This window comes from Miscanthus floridulus, chromosome 8 (genome assembly GCF_019320115.1).
Source record: "Miscanthus floridulus cultivar M001 chromosome 8, ASM1932011v1, whole genome shotgun sequence".
Taxonomy (NCBI): Eukaryota; Viridiplantae; Streptophyta; class Magnoliopsida; order Poales; family Poaceae; genus Miscanthus; species Miscanthus floridulus.
The window spans coordinates 117703673-117724435 of record NC_089587.1 but is presented as its reverse complement, the minus strand read 5'-3'; the positions used below and the strand labels follow the sequence as shown (position 1 = coordinate 117724435).

At 45.6% G+C, this 20763-nt stretch overlaps 1 protein-coding gene and 1 pseudogene across 1 annotated transcript; both read left to right on the top strand.

Moving 5' to 3' along the window:
* Positions 1-3479: 3479 nt before the first annotated feature.
* LOC136469792 (polyadenylate-binding protein 8-like) lies at positions 3480-3806 on the top strand. Its single transcript, XM_066467853.1, has one exon. It carries the CDS (start codon positions 3480-3482, stop codon positions 3804-3806), a length of 327 nt encoding a protein of 108 aa, XP_066323950.1.
* Positions 3807-19017: 15211 nt separating this feature from the next.
* Positions 19018-19636, top strand: LOC136475367 (uncharacterized; annotated as a pseudogene).
* Positions 19637-20763: the final 1127 nt, after the last annotated feature.

Genomic DNA, 20763 nt, shown 5'->3' with positions numbered 1-20763 from the left:
ATAGGTGAGAGTTCTCCCGCCTTATATGTTGTGCTCTCCCACCATCGCTACATGATGTGGGACTAAACCCCAATATGCGCTGTGTCCAGTCTTCTATTGGCAGGATGCTCGAGGGGAATGCTTGAGTTGTTGGTGCCGATGCCGCTGTGTGGAAGCCGACTGCTAGAAGATGGGGGGTTGTCATCCCTAGTGTGTCCAGCAGGTACTACAGCAAAGGAGAAGTCACTGGTATGTAGTAGTGTTCATTGTAAAGGATGACGTCGTGTTGGAGCGACCATGCTTGTGCCGCTGCATTGAATTCAATGGTGACGGAGATGATCTGAAGTTCACGCTCGTCCATGGTGGCTAGGTAGAGCTGTGTGAGAATGGCTTGGTCAGTGGTGTAGTTGGGATGCATAACTGCTCTGGTGTTGTAGCTGACCTGAGGAGGAAGCACCTTTGCTGGGGTGTTGTGGGGTGTTAGAGCCGCTGTACAAGGAGGTGGTGCCAGGGTGCTGTTCGTCCTGCCTGGCGAGGCGTCCACTGCCTGTTGTGGTGCATAGTCAGAGTTGATAGATGTAGCGACGCGATGCTCCTATGCTCATGCCAGAGCTATGGTTGTCTCCATCAGCTGTGGACAGTGTTGTGTGACCATCATCCGAAGTGGATCTTGTAGGCTGGTGATGAAGAGGTTGATCTAATGGAGCTCACTGGCAATGCCGACATGTAGCACGTACATGGTGAAATTGTCAATGTAATTGTTCATGGTGCCGGTGCGCCTGGGAGGTGCGAGGTTGCCGAACGTGTCCTAGTAGATGGGCGGGCCAAAGTTGTGGAGGATGCATCAGGTGAAGAGTGCCAACTCGATCATCAAAGCAACCTTTGCTGAACGGTTGAATCAGAGGTGCGCTGTGCCTATGAGATGAAAAGCTGCAAATCAAACTTGTTGATCTTCAGCCACGTGGTGCAACTCAAAGAGAAGCTGCATTCAGGAGAGCCATGGCAGTGGATCAATGGATCGAAACCATCGTACGTCGAGGTTGTCAACCGGGTCGTGGTATGTGGCCGGTGTGGAGGTTGAGTTGTTGTTGCTGAAGGAATAGAGCCCTATAGTTGTAAGGTTGTGGGCGCCTGCTGCGTTGGCGGCCAGGTGGCCGGCTGGGTAGCCGCTGGGCTAGCTAGGGGCCGGCCAGGTGGGTGGAGGCACGGTAGCAGGGGCGATTGTGGTGCTGGTTGTGCCACAAACAAATTGTTCGACACCTCGATGACGATCTCAGGAGTGCTTGATGAGTGTTGTTCCTCCATCTTGGTGTTGAGGAAGGATTTGCCGGCGGTGATCATGATGTGCTTGGTTTCTACTTCTAGTTTGTTGATGGCGTCCTTCTGATCCAATCTTGCTTGGACATTGGTGATGACGGCGTCTCCGTGGGTGCGTGCTTGCTTGATGGTGTGCAGTCGCGTATCAGGTTGATGAGCTTCTGATGCATCTCATCAAAATTCTCTGGATACCAAGTGTAAGAGTCCTCCTAGGAGTGGTGGTTAGGGGCGATGGCTAGGGCTGAGGGGGGGCTGGGGGCGATGACTTGGGAGGAGGCGGCGGCAGGGAGAAGAGGAGGTAGGCGCATGGAGAGAGAGAGAGAGAGAGAGGAGAGATAGGGAAGCCAGAGGCTATTTCTTTCATAACTTGAGATGATTACAATGCTCCTATATTTAGTCCTGGATAGACTTGCATCTCAAGTAAACTACTATCAGATCCCATCTAATCTTATTTCCTAGATTGATCCTATTTCTATTCTTCCTATTTCTTTTATTTATTCTAGATCATCTAGGATATGGGTGTTGGCGGCGTGGCGGGAGGCTGCCCCACCCCTAGCCGCGCCCATCCTGGTGGCGCGGTTGGCCAGGGTGTGGCCGGCCTAGACCCTTCCTAGGCCTGTAGCCCCTCCTCCTGGACCCTCCATTAGGCGTATGGTACCATTCATGGAAGAGGAAATAAAGAATGTGCTCTTTCAAAGGGAGAAAAATAAGGTTGCATGCCTAGATAGTATCCCCATGGAGTTTTGTCCAATATTTGGGGTAATTTGCCTAATATAGTTATTCCCATAGAGTTTTCTCCAACATTTTATTGCATGTTGGGACATGGTTAAGGGAGATATTCTAGAACTTTTTGCTGACTTCCACAAAGGCGGTCTTAGAGTTGATAGACTCAATTATCGGGTTATTACCCTACTCCCAAAGCTAGGAGAGGCAAATAGAATCCAACAGTTTCAACCTATATGTTTATTGAGTTGATTATATAACACTATGGGATACAGTAGTTTTGCCGAGTGTCAGGGGCACTCGGCAAAGGCCCAAAAACACTCGGCATAGAACACACGACATTAATTTGTCGGCAAACAGTAGTTTGCCGAGCGTTTTTTATCGAGCACTCGGTAAATAGTTTGCCGAGTGTCAATAAACACTCGGCAAAAATAAACTCTCGGCAAAGTTTCTCAAGGTTGCCGAGTGTCAAGACGAAAACACCCGGCAAAGTTTCTCAAGGTTGCCGAGTGTCAAGACGAAAACACTCGGCAAAGTTTCTCAACTTTGCCGAGTGTCAAGACCAAAACACTCGGCAAAGTTTCTCAACTTTACCGAGTGTCACGGTCATAACACTCGGCAAAGTTTGGTTTTGCTGAGTGTGTCGCGCTCAAAACACTCGGCAAACAACCGCGCAACGAACAAATTTATGGTCACTTTGCCGAGTGTCCATTATAATACACTCGGCAAAATCAAAACACTCGACAAAGAAGGTTCCTAGATAACAGAAAATGGTCTCGTCGCCGAGTGTTTTGCCTTGACACTCGGCAACTCCTCTCTTTGCCGAGTGTTACACTCGGCAAAGTGACCAAGACCCCCTTTTTTACTAATCTGTCACATATAACGGAGCCCTCTCAATCCACAAAAAACCATGACAATTCACAACAACACATCGTCACAGGCATAATAAACCATCATCATAATTCATAATAAACCATCATCACAAGTCACAATAAACCATCATCACAATTTACAATAAACCATCATCACAAGTCACAACTAAGTCACAATATATAAGCCACAAATGCAAATGCAATCACTGCGGAGGCCCTTGGAACCTCTGCGACAAATCCAGGTTTTGAGACTGATTATTTGATGCCACCGATTGATTCTGCACAAAAGAAAAGAGATTGCATGTGTGAGCTACAGATATAAAAAACTCACTGCAATCAGAAAGTATAAGTAGTGTCTTCAAAAAATACTTGCACGTAAGTATATATAGTACTAACTTGTATTTGTGCATGGGAAGCTAATAAGGAAGCTTCTAGTCTATTTGATTAAATTTTGGGAGAATTTATATTAAATTTTGTGTGCTGTACTGCTGCCAGGAAATAACTATATATATTATTAAACTAATAAAGTGGGAGTACGTATAGAACTTAACAAACGCAAGAAAACACTTATATCCCACTGGACGCGGAATGCCTGATCCTGGCATGCATAGTGTTGGGGCTGTGATGCCATCTCCACATGAGATAGGAGTGATGCCAATAAGAGATGATAGTGTCTCACAGCCTGTTCAAATTGGGGCACTAGCCACTGCACTTGCTAATGCCCCACCTGATCAGCTTATGGAGATGGACCAGACGGAGGTTCTCCACCTGCTAGAGTTCACAGATGCTCTCAAGGCAATGGTTGCTGAAACCATGGAGGTCCTACGTTCTAGCCAGCATCTCCAGCAAAGCAATGCCTCCCCCGAGCAGCAGCTGGTTAATCTGTCACTGAATGGCGGTGTCGTCTCCAGCTGAATGTTTTTGATGATTTGCAAACTGCTGGCATTTTTTTTTGCTTGATACCTATCCTTATCTAGAGTGCAATGATTTGTTACTTGATCTATTTGAAGAGGCATGTAGGTATATAATGTGTCAGCTACAACAAGAAAGTCTAATGCACGCTCCTTATCTCTCTCTCTCTGAGGTCAGCACAGAGAAATTAGAGAGGGAGTTAGAGAGAGGTAGGGACTTATAGAGAGAGAGAGAGAGAGTCAGAGAGAGGAAGCTGCGGCATCTCCTGCACACAAGCAAAGACTTGCTTTTGGCTGGCCGGCACCACATCCACCTATGCATAGGTAGCTTCCTTGCTCAGCAGCCATGCATGCTTCTATCCTATCATGTGTGTATACAGGCACTTCTACCTAGCACTACGCTTTTGCTGCCATGCACGCCACCTCCGTACCCTAGTTTATCTCGCTAATAAACCTCTATAAAACCCCCTGCCATCTAAAGTTCTCACATCTAAAGTTCTCTAAATCATTTTGAGCTAACATCTAAAGTTCTCTAAGTCGAAGTATTCAATCTGCAGTATAAGGTGTGACTTACAGGAGTAGTTGTGGGTGGCTGAGGTGGAGGGAATAGCACCGGTGGCGGTGGCAAAGCTTGACCCATACTCGATGCAAAATTCTGCATGTATTGGAACATTTGGTCCATCCTCAACCGATTTTCTTCCTCTATCCTCTGCATCGTCCGCTGTTGTTCTTCCTCCATGTTCTACCACTCGGCCGCCACCTGCTGAATCATCTCCGCCATCCTCGCCTCCATCTCCTCCCGTTGCTTCGTTTCTGCTTCCACCCGGGCCTATAACATTTCATCCCAATGTTACAATGCAAAGCTAAAGTACGTAACAATCAACGAACGATGAATAAATAAGAAATAACCTAGAGAGCCTCCATCTGGAACTATGTAGCGGTTTGCCGTGGGCGTATCGCCGGGCTCGCGCTCCTGCTCCTTGCTCGGATCTATGAGAGAGTGAGAGTAGAGGCCGTGTCGATTGTACTATCGCCAATACAGTACCGGCCATGCTTCTTGCCTCCTCCCACCCTCATCACGATTTCTCCATCAAGATCCTGGGTGCTCGGATCGAACTGTGGCCCATGTACCGGCCCATCAAGATCATCAAAATAGGGGAGATTCCACAAGCATGACTTCTGAGTCTAGGCATGTTGCTCGCCATATCCCACAAAACCACCTTCTTGTTTATTGACCTCGAGAGCATCTAACTGAGCACGAACCACGGCTCCTATCATCATCTGCGGTGCAGGGTCTTTAACTACGACACCTTTCGTAAAGTTCTTGATGTCTAGTCTGAATGGATGGTCAGGAGGGAGGAATTGTCGATGTTTGTCGAACGAAGAATACTTGCCACCCTTCGTCAACCAAATGAACATAAGAGAAGCCTTGCATACCGGGCATGGGAACCTCCCGTGAACACACCAGCAGCAGAAAATCACATATGCCAGCAAGTCATGCAGGGAGTACTGGTACCAAACATGCATCTTGAAGTTTGTCTTTGTAGCTCGATCATATGTCCATACCCCTTCCTCCCAAGCACGGACCAAATCATCAATCAGAGGCTCCATGTACACACTCATATTATTCCCCGGGTGTTATGAAATTATCAATGACAAGAATATGTTCTGTCGTTGAAAGAGGATGCCAGGGGGGAGATTGAGGGGGATAACGAACATGGGCCAACAGGTGTACAGGGCAGCCACCATTCCATAAGGATTGAACCCATCTGTTGCCAGCGCAACATGTACATTACGAGCCTCTAGAGCTTTCTCACGATGAATCTCATCAAACCTTGTCCAGGCTTCACCATCGGATGGGTGTACCATCTTCTTAGGATTATATCGACGTCCGTTTTTGTGCCATGTCATCTGTTTCATGGATTCCTCAGTCATGTAAAGCCGTTGGATCCTCAGTATAAAAGGAAGGTACCGTAGGATCTTCACGGGGATTGCAAGCTGCCTCTTCTGACCATCACCTGAGTCTACCTCTAGGAACCTAGATGATTCGCACTTCACACAGTACTTTTCTTCTGCATACTCTTTCCTAAATAAGATGCACCCCTTCAGACAAGCATGTATCTGCTCGTATGGCATCTTAAGTGCACGAAGGAGTTTCTGTGCCTCATACATGCTCTTTGGCAAGATGTGGCCATCCGGGAGCAGGCTGCCAACAACTGTGAGCATAACATCGAAGGCATCTCGACTCAAGCTAAACTAGGACTTCATGGCCATTAGGCGTGCAATGGCATCCAGTTGAGAAACCTTGGAATACCCGTGAAGGGGTTGTTGTGCCGCAGACAACATGTCATAATACGCCTTTGCGGTAGCCTCTGGCTCCTCCTCCCTACATCCTTCATCGAAGTGTGCTTCATGATAGTCATTTAACATGTCTCCTACCCCATCATCCCCATCATATTCCTCGATGCATTGTCTCATGACCTCGTCTCTCCCACGATCGGCTTCACCATGGTAGATCCACCTGGTATAGTCTGCCGTAAATCCATTCTTGCAAAGATGTTTACCCATGACCAGCTTGGTTTACCGACGCGTGTTTGCACATTTGCTGCAGGGACACCAAGTGACACTAGCTCCTTTAACCCTTGCAAATGCCCATTTCAAGAAAGCATCGGTCTTGTCAATCCATTCTTCGGTCCACGAACTCTTACTAAAGCGGCCCGTGTACATCCACTCACGGTCATCCATCCTCTAGCATATCAGCGAGTAATACAAAAAATCACATTGCATCTACACGTTCCTATACTATCTAATAGGTGAAGATAGGTCCTAATCCCACTCGAGGATGTATAGATGGGGTTAGTTTCCATGCTCTACTCCTATCCGAGACAGAATTTCGGCAGCACCTCCCCGCTATTCTCCAAATACACGTCCTGGAAGGGAGATTGTGTATCCGGAGAACAACAGAGAGATGCTGCCGAAACTCTATCACGGATCGGAGTAGAGCATGGAAACTAACCGCATCTACACATCCTCGAGCTGTCCAAAAAACGTGGACAATTCGAAACAGATACGGTTATAGATATGCAAAGATCTGCATAATTTCAACCGTATCTCTTTCGAATGGGAGATGCCTAGCTAGGTTATGTGATATACGAACATGATATGGAAAGAAGGGTCTTGTATGCCTCACCTTGCTGTCCTGCAAAGTGACGAGTCGAGGACGTTGCAATAGCCTCTCTTGCAATAAAAGGAACATAGTAGTGTCAAATCTAAATTTCGGCAGCACCTCCCCTGCACAGGGAGGCTTCCAAAATCTACAACAAATACAATGGCACGATGGCCGACAACCACATCCACACCAAACAAACAGCACGATGACTGACAACCACATGCACATCTTATACCTTGCAAGAGTCGTGAAGAAAATAAATGCTTGAAAACAGTGTTGGGTGAGCTATGAGAAAAATGTTGATTTATTCTTGTTTGGTCTTTTTTCTTCAGTTGTATTCTTATTCATTGACACTTATTGTATCTTTTGGTTTTCTATGGGCCATTGACAGTGGACTACTCAAAATCTTCTGAAAGCAGCCCATTGAATACTGAGAGAGTGGCGCATATGGAAGGAGCCCAGCTAATTGGTAGACATGAGGAAGCAACAATCTTCACGTTGCGTCAGCTTGCTGAGGCTACCAAAAATTTCAGGGAGGACTATCTTTTGGGGCGAGGAGGATTTGGTTGTCTACAAAGCAACTCTTAGTAATGGGCAGGTTTGTGGTCTCGGTTCATGTTTCTCATTGTTTTATTTTAGTTATGCTGCGAGCTCACTACAGTTTTGCGAGAAAACATTACACTGCATACTTATTGTTAATGCTTTTAAAAAATATTTCATTTTTCTGATAGCAACGTGAGCTGTTGAAAATATGGTAACCTAATTTGTATTTTCTATATATGTCTAATGCCGCTCCAGCTTTTGCTGCATGGCAGGTTGTTGCAGTCAAACAACTTGATCTAAATGGGTTCCAAGGGAACAGAGAATTCCTTGTGGAGGTTCTCATGCTCAGCCTCCTGCATCACCCTAATCTAGTCAATTTGCATGGCTACTGTGTTGATGGTGATCAGCGCTTGCTCGTTTGAGTATATGCCATTGGGATGTCTAGAATACCATCTACATGGTTAGTTACTGTTTTATGTTGGAAATGTATGATATCCTCAGCATCACGAGCAACTTAAAATTTCCTACTTGTAATTTTATTTTCATAATAATTCTGTTAATATAAAAACACCGGGTGTTCCTTATATTGAAGGACCTTCCAACATATGCAGCATCTTTTTTTTTCCTACAAGCCTGTTTAAGTATTAAAACATGTTAAGATAAATTGTTCTACCCATAATGTGCATTGATTTTATTGTCAGTTCTTTACTGGGCTGCATTTCGAGTTGCTATGCCGTCTGGACAAGATCTGTCCAAACTACACAAGCAGCGGCGCCGGTGGCGGGACACGCCGGGGGCGGGGCGGGGCGCCGGGGACATGATTTCGGGAAAATTATATGGAGCATTTAGAAAATCTTACCCGGGCGGGCGGCGCCGGTGGCGGGACGCGCGGCGCCGGTGGCGGGGAGGGGCACCGAGGGCGGGCAGCGCTGGGGGCGGGGCAGCGATGCCGCGCCGGTGGCGGGGCACGGTGGGGTAGGGAGGCGGCAGGGGGTTGCGGCGTGTGTGTTGTCTACGCGAGGGTGGGGGCCAGGGGTGTGGGCCGCTGGGGTCATATGAAGGGATATGCCGAGTGCCAAGATCTGGGGCACTCAGCATTATTTTTTTTTATTTTCATTATGGCCTGATACTGTGCAGTGGGGCCGATAGACGAATTTGCCGAGTGTCCCCTATATGACACTCGACAACTATTATTTTCGCTGAGTGTCAGGTAGAAAACACTCGGCAAAATAAATTGATATTTCATGCTCACCCATCCTCCTTCTTCATAGCGTGTTCTACTAATTTTGTTAGGATGTAATTTCAAAATACCTTGTCAAATTCACTCAACAATGCATATTTGATTTTTCTACGAATATTAATCCATTATTTCATGCAATTATAGCTCAAATTCAATTTATATCAATTAAAATTCTATAATTGCAGTTAATAAATTAAAATTATCAAATGGATCCGAAAATTACCAAAATTTGACATAAACCAATCTATGTTGTCTATTGCCTATACAAAAACTTTTAAAGTCAAACCTCAATTCAACCGTCACTTTGACTCTAAATCTTACCGGATCCTTCTCAACGCTACGATTCTTCTTCGGAGATGCTTCGGTTTGTAAAGGTTGTACGTGACAAATTGTGCAAAACCTTCTCAATTTTTTCACAGTCTCCACATATGATATCATGAGATTTTGACAAATCTCGTGATTTTCAGACTTCGTTTGCTTTTTTTAAATTTAAAAACCATTCGGCCACACGTTCGTGGTCGTGTTTTCTGAACAAAATGTTCGAAAATTCTATTAATTTCCCGAGTAAGGCCCCAAAATGGACTCAATGACATGAATATGATTTCTCCACTCAATTTATTCCATTATTTGAATGACTTGCAGTTCAAATTTGACTTAAACCAAAAAATTTCTCTAAATGCAATAAATTAATTAAATATAGCAAACAGATCGAGAAATTTGCCAAATTTTAACATGTAGTACCACATGTTGTATGTGGAGAGTAGAAAAAGTTTGGAGGGCAGGAGAGGGAAAAAATTATTATTTTGCCGAGTGCCAATAAAAAACACTCGGCAAAAACATCATTTTGTCGAGTGTCAAACAAAAACACTCGGCAAAAATATCAGGTTGCCGAGTGTCAACTAAAAACACACGGCAAACCTAGGCTTTGCCGAGTGTCTCTAACAGACACTCGGCAAAGTTCTAACGGCAGGGCGGCGCACCCAACGGCCGTCACATGGCCGCCACATGCACAACGCACGTGCCTATACTTTTGCCGAGTGTCCATGTTTGCCGAGTGTTTCGGTGTAGTTTGTCGAGTGTGTTTTATTTGGCACTTGGTAAAGTTGGGTTTTGCCGAGTGTTATGTGTTTGCCGAGTGTCTAATTAAAAACACTAGGCAAACATGACATTTGCCGAGTGCCCGATGGAATGCACTCGGCAGACCCTCAGGCACTCGATAATTTTACTGTTTCCGGTAGTGTAAGTTGATCAGAAAAACTTTGATAATTAGAATTGAGCCATATGTTGATAAACTAATCGACAAAACTCAGGTTGTGTTTATAAAAAATAGAAACATTATGAATGGAGTGTTTGCTTTGCATGAAATTTTACATGGGACCAAAAGATAAAATAAAGTGGGGACAGTCCAAAAACTAGGTTTTGAAAATGCATATGATAAGGTTAACTAGCTTTTCACTTTGAGATCCTAAAAGTTCAAGGTTTCTCCAATATTTTGGGTAACTGTAATAGGCAAGTTGTCTTAGAAGGCACACCAAGCGTCAAGCTTAATAACATAATTGGTCCTAATTTCACTAGCCATAAAAGCTCCTAATTGCATCTATATCCAACAAGGTATGAAGCTGCATCAACGCCTCCTCAAGGTTACATAAGATACTCTTCAAGTGCGGCTGCAGCCAGCAAGCGCTGACATCCAAGAATGTTGTGCAATAGATTGTGATGCAACTATAAGAATACTTACCACATATGTCAGGTACATGCACAATTATAAACATATCGCTTACCTCATGATAATAAACATATTACAAAAGACTCGGCAATTAACACTACTGCAGACGGGCTCTTTGCCGAGTGCTTAGGGCACTCGGCAAAGCCCCTATTACACTCGGCAAAGAGCAGTCGGTAAAGAACCCGTCGGCAAAGGTTTCTTTGCCGAGTGCCACATATCGGGCACTCGGTAAAGCCTTTGCCGAGTGTCACGTCAGCACTCGGCAAAAAAAAAAATCCGACGTCAACTCGGACGGCCTCTTTGCCGAGTGCCACCTCAGCGGCACTCGGCAAAGAAGTTTTTCTTTTTTTTTGAAAATTCTTTGCCGAGTGCCATACTCTTGCACTCGGCAAAGAAATTTTTTCTTTAAAAAAAAATCTTTGCCGAGTGCCATGTCTCTAGCACTCGGTAAAGCTGGGAAATTGGGTCTCTGCTTCCCAGCTTTGCCGAGTGCCATGGTCACGGCACTCGGCAAAGCCCTCTTTGCCGAGTGTGGCACTCGGCAAAGAGGGGAAAAATACTATTTTTTTGGTTTTTTGCTTTCCATCAGCACAAACAAAGAAATCACATATATATCAACACACAGCACAAGATATATCACATACACATCCATATTCCATCACATACACATCCATAACCCATCACATACACATCCACCATCCATAACACATCACATACAAATCCATTGTCCATAATCCATCACATACATTCGCATCATCCATGACAATATCCATCACAATATATATATGTCTCTAGTAGTAGTCCAACATAAGGCTAAGTCTAACACAAGTCCATGCAACATGAAAAGAAACAAATAAATGGTACTTACTGCCAGCCTCCCCACCCAGAGTGTGAACTGCCACCTTGAGGAGGGCCAATTGGCTACCCGGCCTATGGAGAAGGGCCACCTTGAGGAGTCGGGTGCGAACCCGTCGACTGTGGCTGCACAAAGGAGAAGCGAATTCATGAGTATCTACATGAGGGCCGCACAAGCTAAAGGAATGAACAACCATATATACTCACCGGAGTCCCTACAGGAGGAGGAGAAGCCACAACTGGAGCGAGCAGCGACTGGGGCATGACCACACCTGGTAAGGCCTGAAGGCTCGCCATGAAGCTGAACATGTCCTAATCCCACCCGCGGATGCGTAGATGAGGTCAGTTTCAATGCTCTGCTCCTATCCGAGACATAATTTCGGCAGCACCTCCCCGCTATTCTCTCGATACACGTCCTGCAAGGGAGAGTGTGTATTCGGAGAACAACATGGAGGTGATGCCGAAAGTCTATCTCGGACCGGAGCGAACCATGGAAACTAACCTCATCTACGCATCCGCGGGCTGTCCAAAATACGTGGACAATCCGAAAGAGATACGGTCGCAGATATGCAAAGATCTGCATACCTCCGACCGTATCTCTTTCGAACGGGAGACGCCTAACTAGGCTACGTGACCATATAAAACATGCTTGCAAAGGAGGAGGGGGTTATACCTAGGGTGGCGGTGGAGTCAGGCTAGCGGGGCAGTGGCATGTTGGTGCAGTGGCGAGGCGATGCGGTGCAGGCAGACCAGCAGTGCCAACGAAGATGATTGGGGTCGCCGAGTCCCTCCCACGGGTCCTTCTCCTACATAAAAGGGCAATATGTTAGAATCCATTGAAAATTTTGGCAGCACTTCCCCTGCACGGGGAGGTTTCCAAAACCTACAAAAAACATAGGCGCGATGGCCAACAACCACATATATACCAAACATAGGCACGAAGGCCAACATATATATACCAAGACGAGCCATGTACTTTATTTCTCTTTCCATGCAGATGAAAGTATCGAAGTAGTACAACAACAAGTACTACTACCACTACAACTACTACTAACACTAACACTACTACTACTAACACTACTACTATCACTACTTACTACTAACAATACTACTAACACTACTAACTACTAACTACTACTACTTACTAACTACTACTAACACTACTAAGTACTACTACTAACTACTACAGGTGTAGGGCATACCTTCGCGACGAGAATGGCAACAACGAGGGTTGGTGACGACGGCGGGGATGACCGCAGCGATGTGAGGGTCGATGGGCCTAGGCCGGCACCTTCCTTCTCCTTCTCTCTTCTCCCCTACCTCCTCCTCCTCTCTTCTGCAGTGGCCGCCGGCGGGGGCAATGTCCGTCGACGGGGGAGGTGGCCGCCAAGAGGGCCGGCGCAGGCGGGGGAGGCTGGGCGGGGGTGGCGGCCGCGCGAGGACCCGACATGGGGAGGCAGACGGGGATGGGCCACGTGGGCCGCCGTGCGAGGCGCCGGCGCGGGGAGGCGGACGGGGACAGACGCCACGGGGGCCCACGCGAGGAGGCGCGGTGGCCGGGGCGGAGGCACGGGCCGGCGATGTGCGGCGGCGGTGGCTGAGGGAGAGAGAGGTGAGAGGGAGAGAGAAATGAGAGAAAGAGAGAGAGAGAGAGCGCGCCGGCCGGGCGTGGGTGAAGGGATAAGGGCGGCTTTGCCGAGTGCCAGATCGGCGGGACTCGACAAAGTCAATTTTCTTCGCCGAGTGTCGTGAACTTGCACTCGGTGAAGTTTTAAAAAAAATTCAGCAGCTCTTTGCCGAGTGCCAGCTGGGCGGCACTCGACAAAGTTATTACTTTGCCGAGTGCCAACCCTAGGCACTCGACAAAATAATTTTTTTTGATTTTTTGCCACCAATTTTTTTTGAAGCTTTAGTACACTACCACAAACAACATGTTTAAATTTGGGTTATTTTCATTGCCTTTTGGCATATTTCTATAGTTTATTTTGTTTTGTTGAATTTTTTCGGAAAATGTAAGTTTGAACTGCAGGTGCATCGAATAATGGATTACATTCGTTCAAAAAAAATGTTATCCTTGTTTCTTAGTGTAAATTTAGGCTAAATCCAGGAACTGTCTCGAAATTTCAATCAACGTGCTCACGGGGCAACGCCGCCAACTTACGTGGGAGTGGTTTTTTAATTGTATAAAATACGAACGAATTCCGAAAATCATGAAACTTGTCGAGTTGTCGCCATATCGTATGCGTATGCCGTGGAAAAATTTTGAAAAAGTTTCGAGCACGTTGTCATGTACGATGCTCACAAACCAGAACATACGATATGGCGATAACTCGACAAGTTTCATGATTTTCGGAATTCGTTCGTATTTTATACAATTAAAAAACCACTCCCATATAAAAAGCCACTCCCACGCAAGTTGGCGGCGTTGCCCTGTGAGCACGTTGATCGAAATTTCAAGACAGTTCCTGGATTTAGCCTAAATTTACACTAAGAAACAAGGATAATATTTTTTTGAACGAATGTAATCCATTATTCGATGCACCTGCAGTTCAAACTTACATTTTCTGAAAAAATTCAACAAAACAAAATAAACTATAGAAATATGCCAAAAGGCAATGAAAATGTTCCAAATTTAAACAAGTTGTTTGTGGTAGTGTACTAAAGCTTCAAAAAAAATTGGTGGCAAAAAACCAAATTTTTTTTGCCGAGTGCCAAGTTTTGGCACTCGGTAAAATAAATTCTTTGCCGAGTGCCAAACGGGGGGCACTCGGCAAAGAGGACGCCACTGGATGCCATTAGGCCCCTACCAATCTTTGCCGAGTGTCTGCCTTTGTCGAGTGCAGGTCTTTGCCGAGTGCCAGGCACTCGGCAAAGGCCTCTTTGCCGAGTGCCAGGCACTCGGCAAAGGCCTCTTTGCCGAGTGCCATATTTTACCGAGTGCGGCGCTCGGCAAAGCAGGTCTTTGCCGAGTGCCCAAAATTTGGTACTCGGCAAAGATTTTTGCACTCGGCAAATCACGTGTTTCCCGTAGTGTAAGATCTTATAGAAGCCTAAAATAATAAGTTAATCATTAATTAAGTATATCATATTGGTTGATTGATGTTTTTGACAAAGTGTAGGTAGAATAAATAATAACTTAGCAAACTACTGTTTCATTTACTTCTCTCAAAATTATGATGCAAGAATTTGAGCAAAGAATGATCCAAAGGCGTGGCACACCACCTATTAAAACAGCGCCACCAAAGAAAACATACTCATACAAATATGCACAAAATAACACGTACATGAAGCATTCCTACGGCCTGCACCATTGTTCTCCCCAAAACAGGTACCAAACGCTTGAATGATAGCAGCAACCCCGCTTCATATTTTTCTATGGACAAACCATTAGCACAAATAAAGTTATCGAACTTTGTTAGAAAATAGAAATAACCATGATCTATTACTCTCATGTTATGACTTTTGGGGTTCGAAGAATCTAAAATGCCCAAAATATGACCACAATCCAATTGAACTCTTCAGATAACAAAAAATAGTAGTTCACTAAAGCAAGCATAACTGGACACTAAACACCTGGCAACATGCTATACACCATTGGAAAGCCACTACAACTTCCGTGTAGATCATTCCCCGAGATTCTGAACTTAAGACGGCTTAAAACATAACACCACAAGTTTGACAGCACAACTATGTCATTAAACACTCATCATATTTCCTACACCATAAGGGCTATAAAGGTGATCTCTACACCAAGAAAAATGGCACTGCAATTTACTACTGAAATATAATTTTTCTCTGATTTTCCACACATAAAAATGGTCTTAAACGACGCCTAACCAATGATTGCATGATCTAGAAAAACAACAGGGCCAAATTATGAGATTAGAACCCTAAACCCGCCCACTAATCCAATGAATTCACTAAACCCTAGCATGGGGAAAAGCAAGATCTTACCCCCACAACGATTATATGACACTACTACACAAAAACTTAACCAAGGCGTTTGCATTTTGGGCTTCAAGGCGGTTGGGCCGGTTGCCCGCCTTGGTTATTCGTGGCTGGGTAGCCGGCCCAGCAACCGCCTCGGTTAATCCTTAATCGAGGCGAGCAACCTAACGCGCCCGCCTCAGTTAATGGCGATTAACCAAGGCAGTTGCCCTAATGCAACCACCTTGGTTAATAGATTAACCGAGGCGGTTGGGTAAAAGCAATCGCCTTGGTTAATCTATATTAAATGAGGCAAGTGATGTAATAACTTAATGTTTGTTCGTGGAACGATAAGGACCACACATGAATGAATGTAATATATGTTTGTCCTCTATATGCGTATTTTCTGCTTTGTATGTGTTTTAACTTGCAAAATTTAATTTCAAATTCAAATCCAAATTCGAAAAAGTATTTTTTTTAATCTGAAAAATCATTAACGGAGGCGGGCATCTAATAACAGCCGCCTCCGTTAATTGTTTAACTGAGGCGGGCGGCTTAAGGCACCCGCCTCGATTAAAAGTTTAATGGAGGTAGGCTGCTTAGGGTGACCGCCTCGGTTAATAAGTATTTACCGAGACGGTTGTCTTATGTCGACCGCCTCGATTAATCGATTACCCGAGGTGGGCAGCCAACCACCTCCATTGAGGCTGGATTGACCGTGACCTTTGGGCGGAGGCGGACGGCTTGCCCTCCTCGGTTTATCCCTTTTGCCCGCCTCAGTTAAAATTACTGTAGTAGTGTGAAGACCTACATCAAAAGACCTTCCGTTTTCCTTCTCCCTCATGGCAATCGCCATCATAGATCTCCTGCCGTCTCAATCTATGCCACACGCGGCAGTCACAAACGGTGAGCGAAAGCATGGAAATGAGGACAAAATAGAAAGACAAGAACATGCCTAATCAGTTTTAAGGGAGGAACAATGGTGGCGAACAATGGTTAATCCTTGATTTATCTCTTCTCAGTCTTGTTTTTTTCTCAAGAGAGGGGTAACGGTGGCTCAAGGAGATTTGAGATATTAGGTTTTACTGAGAAGGAATACATGGAAGAGGAGAAAAAGGCTCAACCTAGATAGAGGAAACCGACTCAGGCACTAGTCACCCGAGTTCATATTTGCAATTATGCAATTGTAATGGTGAAACTCCATAAAGATGACTCCCCTGTTTGGTCAGCCCTTCTGATTCTAAAAATCAAAGATATATATGACTTGAGTGGAAGAGCATGAAAAGTGAATAAACGAGATAGAGTTAGTGTGGACTGATACCTGGATGGGTGATAAACCTTTTTTCCTATCTCACCCCATTCTGTAATGACAAAGAAATTACAGTGAAAGACTTTGTCGAGAGAGGCGGCAAACACTGAATTCAGATGGCGGCTACCAGCAGTACTTGGGAATGAGTGGGTGAATTGCATAGCAATATTCTTGCAACCTACTTAAATGAGGAAGAGGATATTATTTCTTTAAAGTGGTCTAAGAATGGAACTTTCACATTATGACCTGTTGTCGTACTAAATACATAAAAAAGCCACGCATTTCTTGTAGTGTAAGTCAGGGTGTACATGTACTGTTATGCTCATATATAGAAGGTGAAAATACCACACAGAATCAAAATATTCATTTGGTTAATGCAAACTGAAGCTGTTCTAACGAAAGACAACATGATAAGGAGGGAATGGCAAGGAGACTTTCTACTTTTGTGACCAAAATGAATCAATTAACCGTTTGTTCTTTCTGTGTGCTGTTGCTCGGCTAGCTTGATCCATTATTCTAGCCGATTATTGTGGTGCTAGCTACATTATTCCATGTTACTTGAACCAATACTGGAAATGGGTAGCTAGGATTCTACCTAAGGGTAAAGATGTTTTTACTTTGGGGCTTGAAGCAATATGCTGGGCTACATGGAAGGCTTGAAACAGAGCCCGGTAAGAAATTGATTAAACATACATGTGCAATTCTTGGCGGTGCATGTTCTTCTACGAAATATATATTGGCAGGCCCTCAAAAGGCAGGATCCAAAGGAAGCTATATCATCAAGAATGTATGCATTTTGCACAAGGTGGTGTTACAGGTTATGAAATTCCGGTCAGCCCATCTGCCCTCCTGTGCAGATTAATAAAATGGAAGAAGGTGATGAAGACAAAGATGAGGCAACACAGGAAGAGTGATCTGCTGGACTGCTTTTGGTTTGGTTAATGTTGGTAGTCTTTTTTCTCATTGGTCTCTAGTGGGAGTTCCCTCTCTATGTTTCTGTTTTCGACCGAACTGTATGTAATCTTCTCTGTATGTTTTGGCCCTAGTTCTCTGGAGACAAGTGTACTTAGAGGCTAGATTGTTTTTGTTTCGGGGTTATTACCGAGCCTTCTCATACCAATTTCTATAACACCACAGTGATTATTTCTGTTGCTAATGGAAACGGGTTACCCCGGTTCCAAAAATATTATGTCTTTCTGCTCGACTATAACGGGAATGAATCCTGCAACTGTGCCTGTGCGCGTAACTTAAATGATGCACGAACAACAATAAATTTGTAACTAATTTGGAGGGCTTCAAGTATCAGTGTGTTACCATGCAGGATGCCAAGCAGACAAATGCCCTAATTGAGAAGTAACTGAATTATGATTGCTGCCTGCATCCCACCAATTTGGAGGTGGTCTTGAAAGGAAAGGAAACTCACCCATGTAGGGAGGGGTGCCGGCGAAGCCACCTCCGCCATGGTTGAGTTCGTCGCGCCGGTGCAGCACCAGTTGTCGTCAAATTGGGATGAATCAGCAGTGCCAAATCCAACCACCACGCCATTGCCGCCACCACCGCTGCAGCATTATTACCGCCACCGCCGTAGATTGGGACCCCAGCCGCCATCGCCTCCACCTTGCTCTTCATTGATGGCACCGCACATTTGCTCTTCCTTGCCGGCACCACGCCCTTGTGCTCTTCCATCACCGCCACGATGCACTTGCTGGGGAGGAGAGAACTGATGGATTGGAGAGGAATATATGGTGGCGGAATGGAATTTGGCGCCATCCCGCACATGCACAGCTGGAACCCACGGTCGCATCTCCTATGGACGATGACTCATACAGTGCTGCTCCTGACGTCACATTTGCCGGGTACTGGGGAGCACGCTGAGCCGTTGCCGTTGCCGTTGCCTCACGATACGCTGATGTACTCTCTTCCTTCATTGATTGTTGTTCGCAAGGGTTCTTTTTTGCAAAAGCGGCACTATGTAAATAGTTTCCGCAACGCTTTTTACATACCCTTACAACATTGATAATATATGAAGTGTTGCTACATACCATATACATGCTGTCCGCGTATGGTCATCAACAAAAGGATTCAATTTTAAACTTGAAGTTCTTGAACATATACGAAATATAATAGGAGTTAGACCAAGATGTTTTCATGTGGACACTGCACTGGTAAGTGGTAACCAGCTGTGTAGCCTCATGGTACTTGTCTTGCAACACCAAGGTGCCAACGGTGCCAACAGAAAAGATTCTCTAGACAAAAATAAGCACAAAAGGACATAAATTCAGCGCAAGGAAATCCATCACTATAGCCTCCCTCCAACCATATATACACCTCCCCTCATCGCTCCACTGTACCCTCCAACCAGTTGATCACTTCTCTTCTTCTCCCTCTCCAGCACATAGTGCAATCGAGCACACGTGCATCCCGAGCAGCAGTAACGTCGGGAAGCATGTCATCACGTGGTGCCGTGCACATCCCCACGAAGAAGCGCTCTCGGGGAGGACCATCCACGACCAGGGTCTCCTGCAACCCGGCCAGAGACCAGTGTTGGTCTCCAGGCGGCCCTCGTAGAGCCCGCATCGGCGCACCTTCATGTGACCGAGCCCGTTCGCCGTAGTGCCCGTAGCATCACCATGGCAGTGATGACGACCGACCAATGCTGCAATGGCTGCACTTGCAACACCCCCTACTGCACGATGACCAGCTCCCCTTTCTGCGTAGACGATTATTCTCTCTTATTATGCAAGCTCTGCGACCGCCACATGGATGACCGCATCATCTACATGTACATGTCAGCCTCGATTGAACTTGCCGCTTGTTCTTTCACATGTACTAGGCATGGCTGGTTTCAGTCTTCTTTTCCTTTGGAATGCAGGAGCATGGGGTTCTGCACGGAGGAGTGCACAGAGTATTTTCTGGAGTACAGGTATAGGTTCACCATGGCGATGGAGGCCGAGGGCAGGAGGACCAGGAGCGAGGCAAGAAAGGCACCTGCGGCGGAGGGAGAAGCAGCTATCGGCTACAAGAGCATCTTCTTCACTTGTGCCGAGGTCGAGTCGTTCCCTTAGGCTTTTAGCTTGAAACAACCAAGTCTCCTTGTCACATGCTAATAAATGTAAAGTAATCTGTTGCTCTCCTCTGTACGCGCGGCAAGGGCAGATGTCAAAAGGCTCTCGTGCCGCACTGTAGCCACAGCAGGGGCAGTCGTCAAAGTCAGCCCTGCTGTCACATATAGTCATTGTAGCAGCATGGTGGCATGGCATGTCTGTATACTAGGATTAGATGGGTAGAGTTGTATATATAGCTTCCCACTGCAACTCAGTGAAGAGAGATAATTCAGTTTTGTCATCTCCTCTGCAGAGCTCCGGCCAACGCGGGTGCTTGTGCTATGTGTGTGCGCTTTGTTCTCTCTCCCTCTTTTACCTCAAGCCGTAGTGTGTGGGAGAACCACTACTGGAAACAGAGACTTTGCCGAGTGTAAATTTCTTTGCCGAGTGTCAAAAATCGGACACTCGGCAAAGATCTTCTTTGCCGAGTGCTGTACTCGGCAAAGAATTGCACTCGGCAAAGATTTCTTTGCCGAGTGCCGGGCACTCGGCAAACACAGGCACTCGGCAAAAGACTTCTTTGCCGAGTGCCAGACTCTCGGCAAAATCTCTACACTCGGCATAGGCTGCCCGTGAAACGGCGCCCTGCCACGGCCTTCTTTGCCGAGCGCCTACGGTTAGGCACTCGGCAAAGATTTGTTTTTTTTTGTTTTTAATTTATTTGCCGAGTGCCCCAGATCTGGCACTCGGCAAAGATTTAATTTTTTTTTTAAATTCTTTGCCGAGCGTCTCAGATCTGGCGCTCGGCAAAGAAATTTTTTTTATTTTTAAAATACTTTGCCGAGTGCAATATAGCCTTTGCCGAGTGCCTCAGGTACTCGGCAAAGAACCTGAATCCAGTAGTGAACGCCGGTGGGCGGTCGGCTCACCCGTGCGGGAGATCCCGGGCCCAACAATAAAGCCCAGCTATAGTCAAATTTCTGTGTGACCTCTTGTAAGATGAGTTTGGTGAGAGTTAATAAGAGTTCATGGGTTTCAGTTCTAGCTAATTAAGAATTTCCCAATCTTTCTTCTTTGTTACATCAATATATGAAAAAAAACGTGTTATTGTAATTATGTTGTCATCTATCACTCATAATACTAGCTGG

Bases quoted from the DNA above. Each gene is read 5' to 3' on its own strand.
- LOC136469792 (XM_066467853.1), top strand. From the start codon at position 3,480: ATGCCTGATCCTGGCATGCATAGTGTTGGGGCTGTGATGCCATCTCCA.